This window comes from Pimephales promelas, chromosome 19 (genome assembly GCF_988280905.1).
Source record: "Pimephales promelas chromosome 19, fPimPro1.hap1.1, whole genome shotgun sequence".
NCBI classification, from domain to species: Eukaryota; Metazoa; Chordata; class Actinopteri; order Cypriniformes; family Leuciscidae; genus Pimephales; species Pimephales promelas.
This window is the reverse complement of record NC_142787.1, coordinates 12,859,010-12,878,577: the sequence shown is the minus strand read 5'-3', so window position 1 is coordinate 12,878,577 and position 19,568 is coordinate 12,859,010. Positions and strand designations below refer to the sequence as shown.

At 34.8% G+C, this 19,568-nt stretch overlaps 1 protein-coding gene across 1 annotated transcript in view; it reads left to right on the top strand.

Annotated features, from left to right (window-relative positions):
* atp8b1 (ATPase phospholipid transporting 8B1) overlaps window positions 1-19,568 on the top strand; it is a 40,114-nt gene that overhangs the window by 17,232 nt on the left and 3,314 nt on the right. Inside the window, exons 3-26 of the mRNA XM_039661068.2 lie at window positions 37-134; window positions 2,696-2,809; window positions 3,629-3,727; window positions 3,838-3,899; window positions 4,003-4,075; window positions 4,836-4,906; window positions 6,594-6,676; window positions 7,012-7,170; window positions 7,261-7,349; window positions 8,062-8,252; window positions 8,336-8,544; window positions 9,684-9,727; window positions 10,540-10,699; window positions 10,860-11,048; window positions 11,130-11,242; window positions 12,034-12,198; window positions 13,164-13,275; window positions 13,360-13,435; window positions 13,520-13,643; window positions 13,979-14,270; window positions 15,594-15,817; window positions 15,900-15,983; window positions 18,505-18,750; window positions 18,946-19,084. Of these exons, the coding sequence (XP_039517002.2) occupies window positions 37-134; window positions 2,696-2,809; window positions 3,629-3,727; window positions 3,838-3,899; window positions 4,003-4,075; window positions 4,836-4,906; window positions 6,594-6,676; window positions 7,012-7,170; window positions 7,261-7,349; window positions 8,062-8,252; window positions 8,336-8,544; window positions 9,684-9,727; window positions 10,540-10,699; window positions 10,860-11,048; window positions 11,130-11,242; window positions 12,034-12,198; window positions 13,164-13,275; window positions 13,360-13,435; window positions 13,520-13,643; window positions 13,979-14,270; window positions 15,594-15,817; window positions 15,900-15,983; window positions 18,505-18,750; window positions 18,946-19,084 (3,216 nt within the window). The remainder of the gene's footprint in view (window positions 1-36; window positions 135-2,695; window positions 2,810-3,628; window positions 3,728-3,837; window positions 3,900-4,002; window positions 4,076-4,835; window positions 4,907-6,593; window positions 6,677-7,011; window positions 7,171-7,260; window positions 7,350-8,061; window positions 8,253-8,335; window positions 8,545-9,683; window positions 9,728-10,539; window positions 10,700-10,859; window positions 11,049-11,129; window positions 11,243-12,033; window positions 12,199-13,163; window positions 13,276-13,359; window positions 13,436-13,519; window positions 13,644-13,978; window positions 14,271-15,593; window positions 15,818-15,899; window positions 15,984-18,504; window positions 18,751-18,945; window positions 19,085-19,568) is intronic.

Sequence of the window (19,568 nt, the reverse complement as noted above, 5' to 3'; positions counted from 1 at the left end):
CTGATTTAGTTTTGTTGTTCTCCTTTTTCCTCTCAGAGGTCGGTTGGACCATCCGAGCGAATGACAGGGAATACTGCCGGAGACCCGAGTTTCAGAAGAAGATCTTTCTGTGCTTTAAGAAAAGCAGATACTCGGTAAGTCCAACCTTTAGTGGATCGGAATAATTAAGATTTTTATTATTATTTTCTATTATATAGTTTTTGAAGGAAGACTCTTCTGCTTACCAAGGCTGCATTTATTTGATCAAAAACACAGTAAAAACAGTAATATTATTAGACATTATTACGATTTAAAATAACTGTTTTCTATGTGAATATAGTATATTAAAATGTAATTTATTCCTGTGATCAAAGCTGTATTCTCAGCATCATTACTCCAGTCTTCAGTGTCACATGATCCTTCAGAAATTGCTTGCTGCTCAAGAAACATTTCTGATTGTTATTATTAATGTTGAAAACGGTTGTGCTAATTCTTATTTTTATGGAAACCGTTTTGTACTTTTAATGATGCTGAAAATTCAGCTTTGCATGACGGGAATGATTAAAACAGTAGCCGTTGGTCCCTAAAAGCCTTTGAAAGACACTAAACACTAGAGATTGTCCTGTAAACAAATACTGTAAGTGTCTTTAGATAAAAGCATGTGATAATGATTTCCCACCACTTCCTAACACTAAACATGCTAGTATTTTCCACTGTTTAGACTACAAACAGTGTCTTGAGCGGGCCGATGTTTTCATTTAAACTGCAGAACCTTTAAAGTCAATCTATACTTTTACCATGAACATTATTTTGATATTTGTTTCCTCTTATACAAACTTTACAGACTGGTCAAACCATAGTGTTGAATTTCTTCAAAGAAAGATTAATGTTTTGTTTTCTGGGAAGGAAGTGTCTGTTTTTCTTTTGTCAAATGTTTAATTTGTTTAATGGATAAATCATGAATCACTTCTGAAAAACAACAATGACATCATCACACAGTTTAGCTTTAAAGGTTATATTTCTTCTTATTGATTAGTTGTAGTCATAGTGACATTGCAAAATGGTAACACATTGTATTTTAAGTCAGTCTCAGTTTTGCACATTACTCTGAGACCTTTCATTGTCTGTTCATCAAACGCCTCCAGGAAACATCCAGAAAACTAAAAGTGACACGTCATGTATTTAGGTCGTAATACGTCATCATGTTGTTATCTGTTATTCCAGATGGGGCTTGGCCTTTATTATGGTCCAAACTGAGAGATTTTAATGCTCATTTTCTTACAGAAGTTACTTGTTAAACTCATAAGTTATTGCTTGTTTAGGTTCTGTGGTATGACAATGATCTGAGACTGGAAAAACGAGTCCTTTGGGTGTCAAATGTCCCGAGACTTGCTGCGTGTCGTGAGATACGAGCAGCAGTGACTGGCTTTGTCTTGAGGTTGAAATGTTACACTGTGAGAGCATCCACAGTCAGATTTTGATGTGTTATGATTTGCATGCATGGAAAATAGTTGGGTTTGGTAACGCTTGAATATTGAGTGACAGGAACTAAAGTATAGAGAAAGAGTGAAGAATTGTGACGGAAAAGTTAAACTGATGTCCGGAGACACTTTGAATTAGGGCTGTCAAATTAATTGCGATTAATTGATTAATCGCGATTTTGCATCCAAAATAAAAGTTTGTGTTTACATAATATATGTGGGTGCACTGTGTATAATTATTATTATATATATATATATATATATATATATATATACACACACACACACACATGCTTGTATATATTTAAGAAATATTTTCATGTATATACTGTATATAGATTTATATATAATTTATATTATATATAAATATTTTATATATAAATATTTTTTTTTCTTAAATATACATGCATGTGTGTGTATATGTATGTATAAATATATATATATATATATATACACACAAAACAATTATACACAGTGCACCCACACTGTAAACACAAATGTAAACACAAACTTTGGATGTGATTAATCGCGATCGCTACTTTGAATCAAACTTTAATCTCTAACAGGTTCCCAGATCTAAATAAAAAAAAAAAAAAAAACTTTTTTTAGGGTTTTTATTAATGTTTTCTTTATTATTCCAGCTTCATATTTCAGAAATCCCATGAAAGTGTGCATTATTTCACAACTGACAAACTTCAAACTTATTAAAGAGCCTTGGGTTAAATTAGAGGGCCATTTTCTTAAGTCGGCGTCGTGAAAAATAAGTTGCAATTTACCTTTTCTTCCCTATTGTGATGTATATCGGAGTGAAACTGCTTCTCAAACAAGATCAAATGTAGGACGGGGCTTGATTTTGTTTATAAGGAGTTGATTGGATGGTTATGTGTTGCTATTGGTGGTTCTCATGTGATTGACAGGTTGCCCCGCCCTCGTGCCTGTAAACCTCCTGAGAGAAAGAGGAAGATATGCGCAGATTAATTATTTCTAATAAATACTGCAATATTCCATTAAAAAATATATAAGAATTGTCTGTTTGGATTTCATGGTGACTTAAAAGTTTTGTAGGAAATTCTGATATGGTATTCTGCAGGTAGTGTTTTATATAAAGTGATTTTACTGAGGTGAAGGGTCTCAATAGTGATATTTCCCCAATTAATCCATGTGGGGAGAGAAACTGAACATTTTTAGACTTACATTTTTTTAATACCAGTTTCTTGAATTTCTTTTATTTTAAGGGCAATGCAATCAAGACCTACAAATACAACTTCTTCACCTTCCTGCCACTGAACATGTACGAGCAGTTTAAGAGGGCGGCCAACCTTTACTTCTTGTGTCTGCTGATCTTGCAGGTAAACCTCACATGTATCACTAAATAATCTCTGACAGGGTGATCAGGCCTTGAATCATCCTAACTGCAGTTATGTAAGGGATAATGTACATGCGGATGGCAAAATAACCCTGGACAGGGCGATCAGGAGGACCAACTGGATGTACATTGACACTTATAGGCCCATTCACACCAAGGACAATAACTATAACAATAAAGATACACTTCTATAAAGTTTTTTTTCCAGCTGTTGAACAATAAAAACCAGTTGTCAGCCAATCAGAATCCATCCTGCTTTAGAGCTTGAGCATTTAAAGCGACAGACGGCAAACCTCCAGCTTGCACATACAATAAACAGAAAGGTATTTCTTGCTGGTGTGGACGCTAATATAGTTATCTTTATTGCTATCGTTCTTCCCGTGAATGGGCCTTATTGCATGACAGTTGCCACATAAGTAAATAAAATGAAAACAAGATGGACATTTACAAATTCAAACATGATGGGCATTTACGGGACAATGTACAGTCGTATAACTCAATCATTTCAGGAATGGGATCATTTTATTTGTATGCTAAGTAACAACCAATAAGGTTACTGTCAAAATTATTCCACGTAATTATTCTAATTATACATTTTATAATTAGAATAATTACGTGGAATAATTTTGACAGTGACCTAACTGGTTGTTACTTAGCATACAAATAAATGAAGCTGTCATAGACAGCATGAGGAAAGTATAAGTATATCAAACATATACATGAACACACACACACACACACATATATATATATATATATATATATATGTGTGAACTTCAACTTGTGTGTTTTAATTTGACAGATCATTCCTCAAATCTCCACTCTGCCGTGGTACACCACCCTGGTCCCGTTGGTGTTGGTGTTGGGCATCACTGCCATTAAAGACCTGGTGGACGACCTGGTGAGTCCCCGCACGTGTTCAGTGATGGAACGGTTTAGTTGAAAGGTAGCCGTTAATTGACGGGTCGTGGTAATGGTTTCCGTCATTTGATATGTTTCTCTGGTTGAAAGGCGCGACACAGGATGGACAAAGAAATCAACAATAGAAGGTGTGACGTGCTGCTCAATGGCAGGTAACACAAAACTTTAATCTGCTTTAATAGTGAAGTACATGACATTAGTGTTGATTTTGGCATTAATGCTCAGATTCAAAAACTCTAAATTCGAATTTGTTAGATTTGAAGAGACCAGATGGATGCATTTACAAGTTGGTGACGTAGTCAGGCTGAAGAAAAACGATTTTATCCCGGTAAGTTAATGATTTTATCCCTTCTTGTTGAAAGATCCCCCTGTTTTTAATTTAATTTAATTTAATTTAATTTAATTTAATTTAATTTAATTTAATTTAATTTAATTTAATTTAATTTAATTTAATTTAATTTAATTTAATTTAATTTAATTTAATTTAATTTAATTTAATTCCCCACAATCTTAGAGATTCTCATCTCGTTACAGCTCATAAAAAAAAAATGCATAAAAATTATACATAAATTTAAAATAAGTTGAATTAACTATTTTTATCAAAGACACTTGTATGTTTGGTACATGACCTATTATATAGAAATTCTATCTTGAATGAAATATGCACTTATAAATAAAATAAAACTATATAAATTAAAATATTTAATTGATATAATTAATAGTATAATTTTTTACAATATTTATAAAAACTTTTTAATTTTAATTCAGATCTTTTAATGCTGAAAGTATTATAATATTACTAAAATATATCCACTGAAAGAAACCCAAACTTTTTAAAAAGGCCTTGCTTGAGTTATGTTTGTTCCAGGGCTTTTCCTTTTTTTATGGATTTAATTATTTATTGTCATTACACATACCTTGAGTATTCATTTGCTTTCATGTCATGTTAATGCTTACATTTTCCTCCATTTTACTATTTTTTAAATCACATTTTTCAGTTTCTTTATTCCTCCAGTCTCTTCATGTATTCATCTGAGGTCATTTTTATGTTCATTTCTCATTTTCACTTTTGTTTCGACCTCATGTAGGCCGATATTCTGTTGTTGTCCAGTTCAAATGCCAACAGTCTGTGTTACGTAGAGACGGCGGAGCTTGACGGGTAAGAAACCACATTAAACACCCAACACAAGCATACAGTGATTGTTAGATCAGTTTATTGGATTTATGAATCACGCTACTGAAAACGTCCACATTTATAGAATCAATTGTGAAGACACAATGTCCGTTTGCATGATAGTCATAATTGAGTTGTTCTGGCCATAACCATGCATGCATACATTTCTATGACTTTCATTTTTGTTTTGTTACATCAGTCCAATTCATGTTTGAACAGTCATTTGTGTGTTTGGACGTTGAGTCATAATGGAAATTGAGTAATGGATATGGTACTGATCAATCCATCCGTTCAGTCCAAATACACTTCATTTAGTCTCTCACATTCAAAAGACGCATTATTCAGTTCCTGGCTTTGTCTATCTGTGTACTAAAAGTATTATAATATTAGTACTTTAAAATATGTACTGCAAGAAACATATCACTTTAGTCTGTGTTTTAAGAAGGGCCTGCTTCGGTTTTTACTGTTTTTATGGATTCAATTATTGAACATTATTGATTGTCATTACACATACGCTCACCTAAAGGAGTATTAGGAACACCTGTTTAATTTCTCATTAATGCAATTATCTAATCAACCAATTACTTGGCAGTTGCTTCAATGCATTTAGGGGTGTGGTCCCGGTCAAGACAATCTCCAGAACTCCAAACTGAATGTCAGAATGAGAAAGCAATTTTGCAAAGCAAAATGCAATTTTGAGCGTGGCATGGTTGTTGGTGCCAGACGGGCAGGTCTGAGTATTACACAATCTGCTCAGTTACTGGGATTTTCACGCACAACCATTTCTAGGGTTTAAAAAAAAGGATGTGAAAAGGGAAAAACATCCAGTATGCGACTGAAATAATCATTCGTTACAACCGAGGTATGCAGCAAAGCATTTGTGAAGCCACAACACACACAACCTTGAGGCGGATGGGCTAAAACAACAGAAGACCCCACCGGGTACCACTCATCTCCACTACAAATAGGAAAAAGAGGCGACAATTTGCAAGAGCTCACCAAAGTCGGACCGTTTAAGACTGGAAAATGTTTCCTGGTCTGATGAGTCTCGATTTCTCAGTGACATTCAGATGGTAGAGTCAGAATGTGGCGTAAACAGAATGAGAACATGGATCCATCATGCCTTGTTGCCACTGTGCAGGCTGGTGGTGGTGGTGGTGTAATGGTGTTGGGGATGTTTTCTTGCCAGACTTTAGGCCACTTAGTGGCAATTGGGCATCGTTTAAATATTTCTTAAGTCTATTTTGTTTTATTTCCATATGCATTTTTGTTTATTTATTTATCTAGTGTATTCATAGCTTTATTTATAACATTTATTTATTTTATTTATAGAAGTGTATTAATGGATTATTTTTATTTATAGAGAGTGCATTTATAATTTATTTATTATTTTCATTTATTAAATAATCTTATTTGTTGAGAGTGCAAACATAAAGTAACGTTTTTATTTTATAGGGGTATTTCCTTGATTGTTATTAAACATATATGCTCTGCATGTTTATGCTTGCTTTTCCTCCATTTTACATTTGGTCTTTCACATCCATGGAATCATATTTGAGGTCCTGGGTTTGTCTGTCTGTACTTTTCCATTGTTTCATGAAGGAGGACCGGATGTTATCTCATATTAGTGTAGTTAATTAATCGTTGTTTCGTTTTGGTTTTGTTTGTCCAGAGAGACGAATCTGAAGTTTAAGATGGGTCTCAAGGTCACAGACGAACAACTTCAGAAGGAGGATCGGATGGCTCAATTTAATGGTATGTACTGTAGGAGAATATGTTTGCACTAATAATATGAGTGTTTGAAAGATTCAGAGACTGAAGAACAGATGATTTGTGTAGAAGTATTTGCATTAATGTGATCGCACATAAACAAGTGTTGGTCTTTAACCCTGCCCTGACATGCAAATTAACACTTTTTTTTCTGTCCTGGCCCGAAAACAAAATGCACTAAGCAACAGAATGAGAAGAATGGGATTATTAACCATTCAGGTTTAGCAGCCAAGCAACTGACAATGTAATTGGTTACATATAACTATCCTGAGAATGGACAGTAGATATGAAAGAATCATTTCCTGTTTTGTCTCTCTCAGCGCTGATTAAGTGTGAGGAGCCCAACAACCGTCTGGATAAGTTTATGGGAACGATGATCTGGAACTCTGAGAGTTACGCTCTCGACCTCGACAACATGCTGCTCAGAGGATGCAAGATCCGCAACACAGACGTGACCCACGGGCTGGTCATATTCGCAGGTCAGAGGTCAACACGCTGACCAACACACACTCACGCTCACGTTTCCGTGGTGTGTTTGATGTTCGTAAAAGCTTTGTTTCTTTTTTCAGGTAATGACACTAAAATCATGAGGAACGGCGGGAAGACCAGGTTCAAACGCACCACAATAGACAAACTCATGAACTACATGGTCTACACGGTGAGTCTTCATATCTCAACTTTACCATTTAACTTCTTTTTTTAAAATTTGATTTATATTTCCATTTTATTTATTCATAGAGAGTTTTTGTTCTATTTATATTTATAAACTGTAGTGTATTTATTGACATTTAGATTCTATTTATAGAGAGTTTATTTGTAAAGTTTTATTTATTGAGAGTGCATTTATAATGGTTTATTTATAAAGAGTGCATTAATAGTTTTTATTTATTAATTTTATATATTATATATATCTTTTTTTATAGTGTGAAAGCATCATTTTATTTATTTTTACTATTTATTTAGACTGTATATGTAGAGATATGTTTATTTATTTTCTGCATGCATAGTTTTCTGTAATTTTATTATTTTTTTTATGTATAGAGTGCATACAGTTTTATTTATTTTATCCATTATTTTTTCATTTTAAGTGTTTTTTAAAAAGCTTTTATTTATAGACTGCATTTCTAGGTTATATATATTTTTATATATAGTAAATGCATTCATGAAGTTTTATTTATTATATTTGTTATTTTTTTATTCAGGTTATTTATTTAGTTGTTTATGTTTTTAATATATATGTATAGACTATTTAACTTTTTATAGACTGCATGAATTTATAAAATCTCTTATATAGAGAGTACATTTATAGAGAAATATTATAAGGTGCTGCGGAATTTGCAATAAATTCGCTCTCTCTTTCTCACTGGTAGATCTTTGGGTTGCTGGTTTTGCTGTGTGCTGGCCTGGCCATCGGACACACGTACTGGTACGAGAGCATCGGCTCTAAGGCCTGGTATCTTTACGACGGCCTGGGCCATTCTTCATCTTACCGAGGATTCCTCAGTTTCTGGGGCTACATCATCATCCTCAACACCATGGTGCCCATCTCTCTTTACGTGAGGTACGATATCACCAGTCTCTGAGCACTCAGATTGTTATTCATTCAGATGACTCATTCGCCTCTGTTCCCTCCTTGTCCTTCAGCGTGGAGGTGATCCGACTGGGTCAGAGTAAGTTCATAAACTGGGATCTGCAGATGTATTATGCTGAGAAAGACACGCCAGCCAAAGCCAGAACCACCACCCTGAACGAGCAGCTGGGTCAGATCGAGTACATCTTCTCCGATAAAACCGGCACGCTCACTCAGAATATCATGGCCTTCAAGAAGTGCACCATTGCAGGACGTACTTACGGTGAGGGCTTCGACAAACTGCTAACCCTGCCAATAGAGACCGGCTTTTAGAGTATAATGTATATATTATATTTATACAAATATTCAAAGCTTTTAAATGATCAAAGTTTGCTGAAAAACCTGTTGGACACAATCCACTACTTGCTTTGTGTCGTCTGATTAATAGTCTAGACTTTTAGCGAGTCATTTTAGTGTAATTGTAAAAACGTCCTACTTCAGCTAATGGTTCATGTGTCTTTTTGCGGTGAAATCTTTATTGATTTTTATAAAGTAAACTGATGAATAACTTTGAGATTGTTAGTAATATTTCAAGACATAACACTTACTAGACTGAAGCAACTTAGGGATACTTGAGTATCCATACATCATTATTTTTTTTAATAAAAAATCATGCTCAAATGTGAGTTTCAAATATGATCATCAGGCTTTTGAGGAAGATTTATTTATCTCTCAATCATCTTTGTATTACATTGCATTATGTGTTTTAAAACAACAGAGCTTTGATCATAAAACTAAAGCAAATCATCTTACTTAAACATATTTTTATGCAATTTATGCAAGTACTCTGTTATACGGTTATAAAGATCTCATTGATTTACATTACTAGCTATCAGAATTTATAATAAATGGTTTTATTGGTCAAACCATTAGATGTGTGAAAAGAGCTGATACGCATGTTTAAGTGTTAAAAATGCCGTGTTGTGGCCGATCACTGTGATTCCGGAGACGTGTGTAAATGTGCGTGTCTCTTGTTGTTTTGTTGTCTCGTTTGTGTGAGATGATACGCTGTGTGGCTATGGCTTTAGTTTCACAGAGGTCAGGTTTCTGTGGTTGGGTACAGCAGAGTTTAAAACACAATGACACCTTCGACCCTGCCATAAGAGAGTTTAATAGCGCTCCCTTTCCCTAATTACATCACAAATTACTATTGCTCATACTCATAAATCGATAACAATAAGTGTTAAATGAATGCCTCGTATTTAATGCATGTCGAGTTAAAAGGTATTCGGCCTCTCGTTCTGTGCCGTCTGCTTTATCAACTAATGCTATTTAAAGTGACTTGTTTATGTATTATTGTTTTGAATAATTCAGTAAACTACATTCATGTGATAATTGACAACGCTCTATGATTGTCTATAGGTGATTCCACTAGTGCAGAAGGTGGGGCCTTGGGGCGTGGAAAGGTGTGTATGCAAAGTGCATTTATATCATTTATTAAGAGTGCGTTTTTATAATTTCATTTCTTACCTTATTATTTTCAGTTATAGTGTGTATATATATATATATATATATATATATATATATAATACCGGTCAAAAGTTGAAGTCAAATGTTTTTAAATGAAGTTTCTTCTGCTCACCAAGGCTGCTTTATTTGATGAAAAAAAAATAATATGAAATATTATGACAATTTAAAATAACTGTTTTCTATTTTAATATATTACACATCAGTTTTCAGTGTCACATGATCCTTCAGAAATCATTCTAATATGCTGATTTTATGCTCAAAAAACATAAATTATTATTTTCGATGTTTTTCCCCCCAAAATTCTATGATGAATAGAAAGTTCAAAAGAACAGCATTTATTTGTTGTGTGTACTTACAGTTTTGTTATTATTTATTTATTAAGTCTTAAAGAGGGCATACGTTTTTTTATTTCTATAATTTTTTAATTATTTGCATTTTATTTTTAATGTATTAGTTTTATTTAAGCATGTGCATTTATAAAGTTTTTATTTCTTATATTTATAGAGAGTGCATTTATATGTTTGTTAATATGTATTTATTATTCTTTGAGAGAATTTATAGCTCTTTATTTAAAGTGCATTTATATCATTTAATTTATTGCATTTATAGACTTTTTAATTATTACTTTGTATTTATAAAGAATCTAATTACAGTTTTGTTGTTATTTATTGATTCATTCATACATTTTTAACATGGTAATTTCACTTCCTCTGATTTTTTATTTTTTTTTAATTTTTTTCCCCCTCAGCCTGTGGATTTCAGCTGGAATAAATACTTTGACGGGAATTTCCAGTTTGATGACCATTCCCTCGTTTCCTGCATCCGTTCGAAGAAGGACGCGCAATTACTGGAGTTCTTCAAACTCTTGTCCCTGTGTCACACCGTCATGGTTGAGCAGAAGGAAGGTGGTGAGGAAACAATATCTGCTGACCGTATGCAGTGATGCATTTGTTGTCACATAACCCTATTTCAAGCATACTCAATTATTTAGCATTCTTAATCGTATTTTGTGTAATTATCTGATCAAATAAATCAAAAGTTTACAAAATCACATTTTGTCACTTTCAGGTGAGTTGGTGTACCAGGCCGCGTCTCCTGATGAGGGCGCTCTGGTCTCGGCCGCACGCAACTTTGGGTTTGTGTTCCTGTCCCGAACGCAGGACACCATCACCATCTTAGAGCTGGACCAGGAGGTGACCTACACGATGCTCGCTCTTCTCGACTTCAACAGCGACCGCAAACGCATGTCCATCATCCGTGAGTCCGCTTTCTCTTCTTCTGTTCCTGTCTGTCAATCACTGGCATCTGTTTCTCACTCTTTTGTGTGTTTGTGTACAGTGAAATTTCCAAATGGTCGTATCCGTCTGTACTGTAAGGGCGCAGACACAATGATCTATGAGCGACTCGATCCAAATAGCAAGGATAAGGAAACGACACAAGAAGCTCTTAACGTGAGTACCAGCACATTTATTAAATTCATTAACTAATGCTAATGAGGTTCAAGTTTTTGTTGACCATGTTTGTTTTTTGTAGAGTACAAAATGAGAATTTTTAAATCTGTCAAGCTCCAAAACATATAAAATCATAAAAATATCATAAAAGTACTTTATATTGCTCGTCTTTAGTAGACGATGCGCCATGTCAGATTTGATGTCATTGACACCCAATGATTGCTAAAAATCTTGTTTCATTTTTTTCATCATGTCTTTAAGAATAAAATGTGAATTCTATATGACCAAACCCCTCTGTAAAAATTTCAGTATATAGATGGGGATAAAACTGTAAAGTTTGGTGCATGTAATGCACTCTATATAAAGAAACATAACATCAAACAATAAAAAATAAAACTATAATTTCACTCTCTATAAATACACAAATCAATAAATTATTAAACCAATCAATAAATGAAATTATAAATGAACTCAATCAAGTAAAAATCAATCAATCATTTAAACTACACATTTACAATCAATGAATTTATAAATACATTAGATAGATGGACAGATGGATGGATGCATAGATGGATAGACATATATAGATAGATGGATAGACATATATAGATATATAGATGGATAGATAGACACATAGATAGACGCATAGATAGACACATAGAAACCTGGATAGATAGATGGATAGATAGACAGACACATAGAAACCTAGATAGACAGACAGACAGACAGACAGATAGATATAATTAGATAAAAAAATGTTTTCACGCTGAACAGTTTGATTTCTGTTCCAGATCTTTGCGAACGAGACCCTGCGGACTCTGTGTCTGGGCTACAAGGACATCAGTCAGGAGGAGTACGACGCCTGGGCTGTGAAGCACCAGGAGGCCAGCATCTCCATGGGGAACCGCGAGCAGGCTCTGGATGAGGTGTACGAAGAGATCGAGAACAACCTCTTGGTGCGGAAATAAGAACAGAACATTTACAAATGACACAAGTAATAGATCGATATATTGGTCAGGCTAATTAATCTGCCAATCATTCTCTAGTTTCTACCGGCTGACTGTGTGAACTGGATGATTAACATTTGACATTAACATTTATTCATTTAGCAGGCACTTTTATCCAAAGTGACTAAAAATTAGAATAATATAATATCTATAATTTTTAAATATTTTTAAATTGAATTTTACGTTAAAAGTGTGTAAATAAATAATTTTATTATAAACGTTTATAAACATCTTATTTGCTAAGTTGTGCAAAAAAATTATATATATATATATATATATATATATATATATATATATATATATATATATATATTAGGGCTGTGCAAAGGTTAATTGTGATTAATCACATCCAAAATAAAAGTTTGTGTTTACATAATATATTTGTGTGTGCTATGTATAATTATTTTATACATATAAATACATATGCATGGCATGCATGTATATATTTAAGAGTTATTTGCACTTAAATACTTAAACGTATATGTAAATACATAATCTATATTATATAGCAATATAAATATTTTATATATGAATAACACATTTACTTAAATATATACATGCATGCATATGTATTTATATATTCAAAATAATTATACACAGCACACACAAATATATAAACACAAACTTTTATTTTGGATGCGATTAATTGCAATTAATTTTTGCACAGCCCTAAAATATTATATATATATATATATATATATATAATTGATTTTATTAATTCATATAAAAATTATTAAGTGATATTTATTTATTTATTAGCATTTTATGCATTTATGGACTTTTTTTGTTTATTGATTTAATTTTTTAGAGTTTTTGAATTTATAATTGTATATTTATAGAGAGTGCATTTATGTATTTATTCATTCATACAGATATGTAATTGACAAATGTGCCATTTATGCTCGTTCATTCAGCTGATTGGAGCGACAGCCATTGAGGATAAACTTCAGGACGGCGTTCCGGAGACCATCGCAAAACTTGCCAAAGCTGACATCAAGATCTGGGTTCTGACCGGAGACAAGAAAGGTGAGCGGTGGACGAGTGCAATATTCTGTTGTTTTAAGGGACATAGGTTTGATTTATAATCTGTTTTGTCTGTCACGTACTCAGAGACCGCTGAGAACATCGGCTACTCCTGCGAACTGCTTACAGACGACATGAAGATCCACTACGGAGAGGATGTGAAGTATGTTTCAGCTTACGGCCTCATGTGTCTGTGTGGTTCGATTCGGTTGTTAAAGTCTAGACTCTCTCGTTCTTTCTCTCTCAGTGTGCAGCTGAGGAACAGACAGACCCAAAGACGGAACGACCCTCAAGGACGCAGTAAGAAACTGAAGGAGACGTTTTTCCCGGAGCCGGGCAAGAACGCCCTCATCATCACCGGAGGCTGGCTGGTACTTTATCTCTCAGATTATGTTTTAAGACTCTCTAAACACAAAGCAGTAATTACCTAGTCTAGTCTGAGCTGAAAATATTTAGAAAAGATCTCTAACCTTGTTTTGCGCCATTGCAAAGTATCTGTCAAACGGCGCAATGCTCTACTGTTTGAGATCAAGCTATCCAGTCTGAGCTATAGCAATACGTAATACTATTTTGTCATCAACTCCTGTGGAGTGACTCACAAAGTTGACCAGGACAAAGGGAAATTTATCAAATATTTTCAAGCCTTTAAGTTACAAATTTGTATCTCCTACTAGGAATTTAAAGTCACTTTCTCCTCCCCATGCAGAATGAGATCCTGTACGAGAAGAAAAAGAAGCGGCGTCGCTTGCGTCTGAAGAAGCTCAGGAAACGGTACAGGAACTCCAACAACCCTCAGGACGTCAACCAACCCATCGATGACTGGGAGAAGGAGAAGAGACAGGAAGACTTCGTTGACATGGCGTGTGAATGCAGCTCGGTGATCTGCTGTCGAGTGACACCCAAACAGAAGGCAAACGTGGTCAGTCTGGTGAAGCGCTACAAGAAGGCCGTGACCCTGTCCATCGGCGACGGAGCCAATGACGTCAACATGATCAAGAGTGAGTTTAACTGTTCAATAGCTGTTTCCATCCAAAGTTGCATTTTTAACGTATGGTCAAAATTGGAATAGCGCATAAAATATTCACAAATGAAGTGAAGCAAAATCGTCACTTCCTGAAAATTGGCAAAAAAATCCCTGTAATAAAACACTGCAATGGGGGAATGGGCGTCTCAGAGCGGCAGATGAAACACTGTCATGTTGTCTTGAGTTTAGATGCTGTGGTTTGGGAACGCAACCGTGTGAGGGAGGGAATTAAACTGAATCATTCTGATGACAGACTTTGTGTCAGGCATTTCAGGCCCACCAAACCAATATTTGAGATGCTGATTGGTCCGCTAGTTAGTCCAGTTATCCAATCACATGCTCTGTTGAAGTCAAGTTCAACTCTTTTGAAGTGGTTTTTGCTGCTCATGAGGGATTTATTCAGTGTATACTGTATGTTTTCATTGTAGTTTATGTGCACGTCTTCTCATCGGATAAAAAAAAAATCCACCTCAATTGATTGCATATATTTTTATGCAAATTGTTTGAATTTCTGCCCATCGTGGCGTTTTTATCCGGTGATTTTGCAAGATTTACATACAAGATAGGTGTCTGCAATGGATAACATATCTAATGACAAACTAGTATTATTATTTAATTTTTTTCAAATACATTAAAATTTTTAAGTTTTAGCATTTTGTTACTTTTATATTTTCATTTTTTATTTAGTTTTAATTTTGATTAATTTTTTTTTTGTTTAGATTTTTTTTATTTTAGATTTATTTCAATTTCTGCTTTAATTATTTTAATAGATATTATTATTATTATTATTATTATTATTATTATTATTGATGTTATTGATTCATTTCAAAATTATCAATTGATATTTATTTATTTAGTATGCATTTGTAGATTTTTTTAAAGAGTTTTTGTATTTATTATTGTATATGTATAGAAAGTGCATTTATAATTTTGGTTTTTATGTATTTATTTATTCATAGAGATATATAATGGGCTTTATGCCCAGCTGCACTACTTCCTGAACTTCAGCCAGCTCCTTGTTTCCTGTCTGCCATTATTGGTCAAATTGATTAATTCAGGTGTGCTTGACCTCAGTAGTCATGGCAACAATAATCAGACACACCTGAATTAATCAATTTGGCCAATAATGGCACACAGGAAACAAGGAGCTGGCTGAAGTTCAGGAAGTAGTGCAGCTGGGCATAAAGCCAATTGATAAATGTTTTTTATTTGAGCTCAAATGTATTTTATTTAAAGTGTTGAGTCATATTGCATGTTTAAAAGAGAGCCAACCTTTGGTCCCCATGCTCCTCTGCAGCTGCAGACATCGGTGTGGGCATCAGTGGTCAGGAGGGGATGCAGGCTGTGATGTCCAGCGATTACGCCCTGGCTCAGTTCCGCTTCCTACAGCGCCTCCTGCTGGTCCACGGGCGCTGGTCCTACATCCGAATGTGCAAATTCCTGCGTTACTTCTTCTACAAAAACTTCGCGTTCACCCTGGTGCACTTCTGGTTCTCCTTCTTCAACGGATTTTCCTCACAGGCAAGAGAAGGATTTCAGTTTCTCAAAATCTCAGTTTTTAGCTGGTTCTTGTTTTTAAACATTCTTGTTTGTGTTGTGTTAGACGGCTTATGAAGACTGGTTCATCACCTTGTACAACGTTTGCTACAGCAGTCTGCCCGTTCTCCTCGTCGGCCTTCTGGATCAGGTATCACTTGAAATAGAATAATGGCCAAGAGAAGCTAGGCTTATCACAGAATTGAAGAATACTGATGTTTTTTTTATTGTTTTTTTACAGTAATTTAAATTCCAGTCAAACTGATTTATCAAAAATGCATACATAACTATTTATTTATTATCTGCATTTAAAAGACATCTAAGAAAGATTCTTTTAAATTGCCTTTAACCCTTGTGCTGCATTAGATTTTTAACACCGTTGAGTGCATTAAGGACCAAAAATGGCCACATATTAAACATTGCCTAAAATATTATATATTATTATTATTTTCCACTTTTACCAAGTTAAATCTTTTAATCAGCATCAGTCCTCATCATAACTACCAAAAATGTATTCAATTTCAGGATTTTAACCCTTTAATTACCAGTTTTGTTTGCGAAACCATCGATTTGTATAAGAGGAAAAAACACAAAAATTCAATTATTTTCAATAAACTAAATGCAAAGAGAAAACTTTAGATTTGGATTATCACAGTCCCACTTTGCAAAAAATCCCACTTAGCGTGTTAGAGACCAAAAATGGCCACCTATTAAACATTTCCTATTTGCCTAAAATAAGGTGCATTTCCACCCATAGGGAATAAATATGTAGTGATGTCATCTGGTGGAATACACTATATAATGCAAATATAATGCTTTTGCTTCAAAATGAATGGATGTTTGTGTAAAAATCATGTTTCATGTATTACTGACAGACTCAGATTTAAACAACGTTTTAATGGGTTTCAATGGGCCATTTTTGGTCTTTATGGTGCTGAGTGTTACTATTTGATCTACACAGTATGTGTTATACATATTTTGCAAAATGGGATCACATTTTGTACATGTATCCAAAAAGTCACAATTTTGCCAAATTTCATACCATTTGCATTAAAACAGCCAAAATGGTCAAAGAAATTAAACTGCAAAAGACCAAAAATGTCCCTAATGCAGCATAAGGGTTAAAAGAAATGCAATTGGATTTCATTTTGTAACTTCCCATCATGATTTGTAGCATATTTCAGGGTTATTAGCGTTAACTAAAACTGTTATATATGTATATATATGTATGAAGTTTAATTTGAAGCACTAATTTTAAGCTAATTTTAAGCTGAAGCACTAAAATTCAGTGCCGTTTCTGTGAAAATCAACATGAAATTGAAATAATGTACTTTCCTAAAGGTGCAGTAAGCAATTTCTGAGAAATACTGTTGATATTTGAAATCGACACCCAAACAAACACACCCCTGCTTTCATTGCTCTGCCCCCAAAATAACAAACACGTTATGCAACACTGGTCACGACTGGTCACAGTGTTTTTTTTGCAACTCATCTGTTTAAATGATATTTAAGCCTTAATGTTCTGCATAATTAAGGGCGTGGCCACTTGAGTGACGGGTGGATTGCCGCAGAAAAAATCAGAAAATTAAAGCTCTTTACGAACTTGACGTGAGATGCCGACTGACATGTGCTTGAATCACTGTCACTCACATAAGCACAAGCACAAGTTTAAGCACAAGCTTAGAGAAATATTGTAAGTTACTAATACATTTTTAACTAGCAGTGCAGAATAATAATGCGATATCACGATACACACTTTGACTGCTTGTATGTTGTGAGAAATGTGTGTGATCTGTTGTATACATGCTCTTAACCTTGTGGGATTAATAAAGTTGATAAAAGTAAAGTAAATAGTCTCACTTTTAGTTAGGTCTTAACTATTATAATATTTCGAAGGGCAAAAACATGAACTTTAACCATTGGCTTTACTTTTTCAATTCAGCGCGAGGGCAGTAGCATAGCATAGTATCTCAGCTCCACCCACGTCCCGCCTCTTTGCCCATTTTAATTGATCCGGTAGTGACGAGAGGTGACGCACTGCCAAGATGGCGACGGCCGGCCCCGCCCACTTTAGGCTTCAAAAACGCTCTTCAGAAACCTACGGGTGACGTCACGGATACTACTTCCATATTTTTTTACAGTCTATGGTCACGACTAACATCAGCTTGCGCAAGTATGGATGAATAAGCTGTGATTCAACAACAACAACAGCATAACTTGGTTCTGTGTTACTCATGTATCGAGCAGAAACAAGGCAAGCTTGGCCTCCGTTTTCAGGCCTTTCTGCTCTCTAATGTCTCTCCAGTGCTGGAAAGCTTTCCCGATATTACCGTGGATCCTAAAGCTCTCGTCTGTCCCTTCATTTTTCCACTTATATTCCTCTGACCCTTTGCTCTTTGGTGAAATTTGCCCCGTTTGCTCACTCTCTCTCCTCCCCAATCACGAGAATTTATGGTGTTGTGGTTATTGGTCCAACACACATTGTTTTTTTTCCCTCCTACTTACACAGCCAAGACTATGTAAAACACTTCTTTTTTTTTTTTTTTTTGAGCGCACACAGCATAGACATCTGGCAAATATACACAAAATTGCTGTGTATACACAAAACAGTGTTTCTCAGAAATTGCTTACTGTGCCTTTAAATCCATGTTTTGTTTTTCTTCCTTGTGTAGGATGTGAATGACAAACTGAGTTTACGGTTCCCAAAGCTGTATCTTCCTGGCCAGCAAGGATCGTTGTTCAACTACAGGAACTTCTTCATCAGTTTGTTCCACGGCATCTTCACCTCCCTCATCATCTTCTTCATCCCGTACGGTGCCTTCCAGCAGACTATGGGACAGGACGGGGAGGCTCCGTCCGATTACCAGTCCTTCGCTGTGGTGGCAGCCTCCTCGCTCATCATCACCGTCAACCTGCAGGTACCCGATTGGCCAATCTTGATCATGTGACCACATTTCGTTGGGTTTTATAATGCACAACAAACTTTTCAGTTTCATTTTGCGGCTTGTTTCTAACATGGATTGAACTTGACTATAGAGCTGATCTTTCTATAAAGTTCTAGATGATTTCTTGTGGATCTGATGTAGTTTTCTTTTTCTTCTTGTCATCCCCAGATCTCGTTAAACACCTCCTACTGGACATTCGTGAACTTTTTTGCAGTGCTCGGCAGTATAGCCCTTTACTTCGGCGTCATGTTTGACATCCACAGTGCAGGAATCCACGTCATTTTCCCAACAACCTTCACTTTCACAGGTGGGCATTAAAGTCACAGTAACCTTTATTTACTTTATTAAACCTTTATTAAAGTTTACGTGGAGATGATAATGTTTTTAAAAATATGGTTTGCGTTCTCGTGCACCAGACACTGTTGTGCAAATGAGCAGCCGGATCACATTAAGGGTTTTCTGTTAGAAAGTTGTCATGTTTGCGACCCAATGATTTTTGCAACGGAAGTGAATCAATCAAAACTAACTTTAGCTGGACAGTGACTTTATTCTAGAGCTGCTGGAAAGCCTAAACAATCTCTGTTACTTAATTTCCTATTATCACTGTGAAGTTATAAGTTTATTTTGTTAAAAAGCACTGTATAAATGAAGGCGACTTGACTTGACTTTATTGCACAATGTCTACTGGTATAATCAACAGCGATGGGTGATATGAGCAATAGGTTGTATCACAATTTTATGATTTTTGAGATTTAAACAAAAGATTTTTTGAGGTTTTTATAAAAATGTGA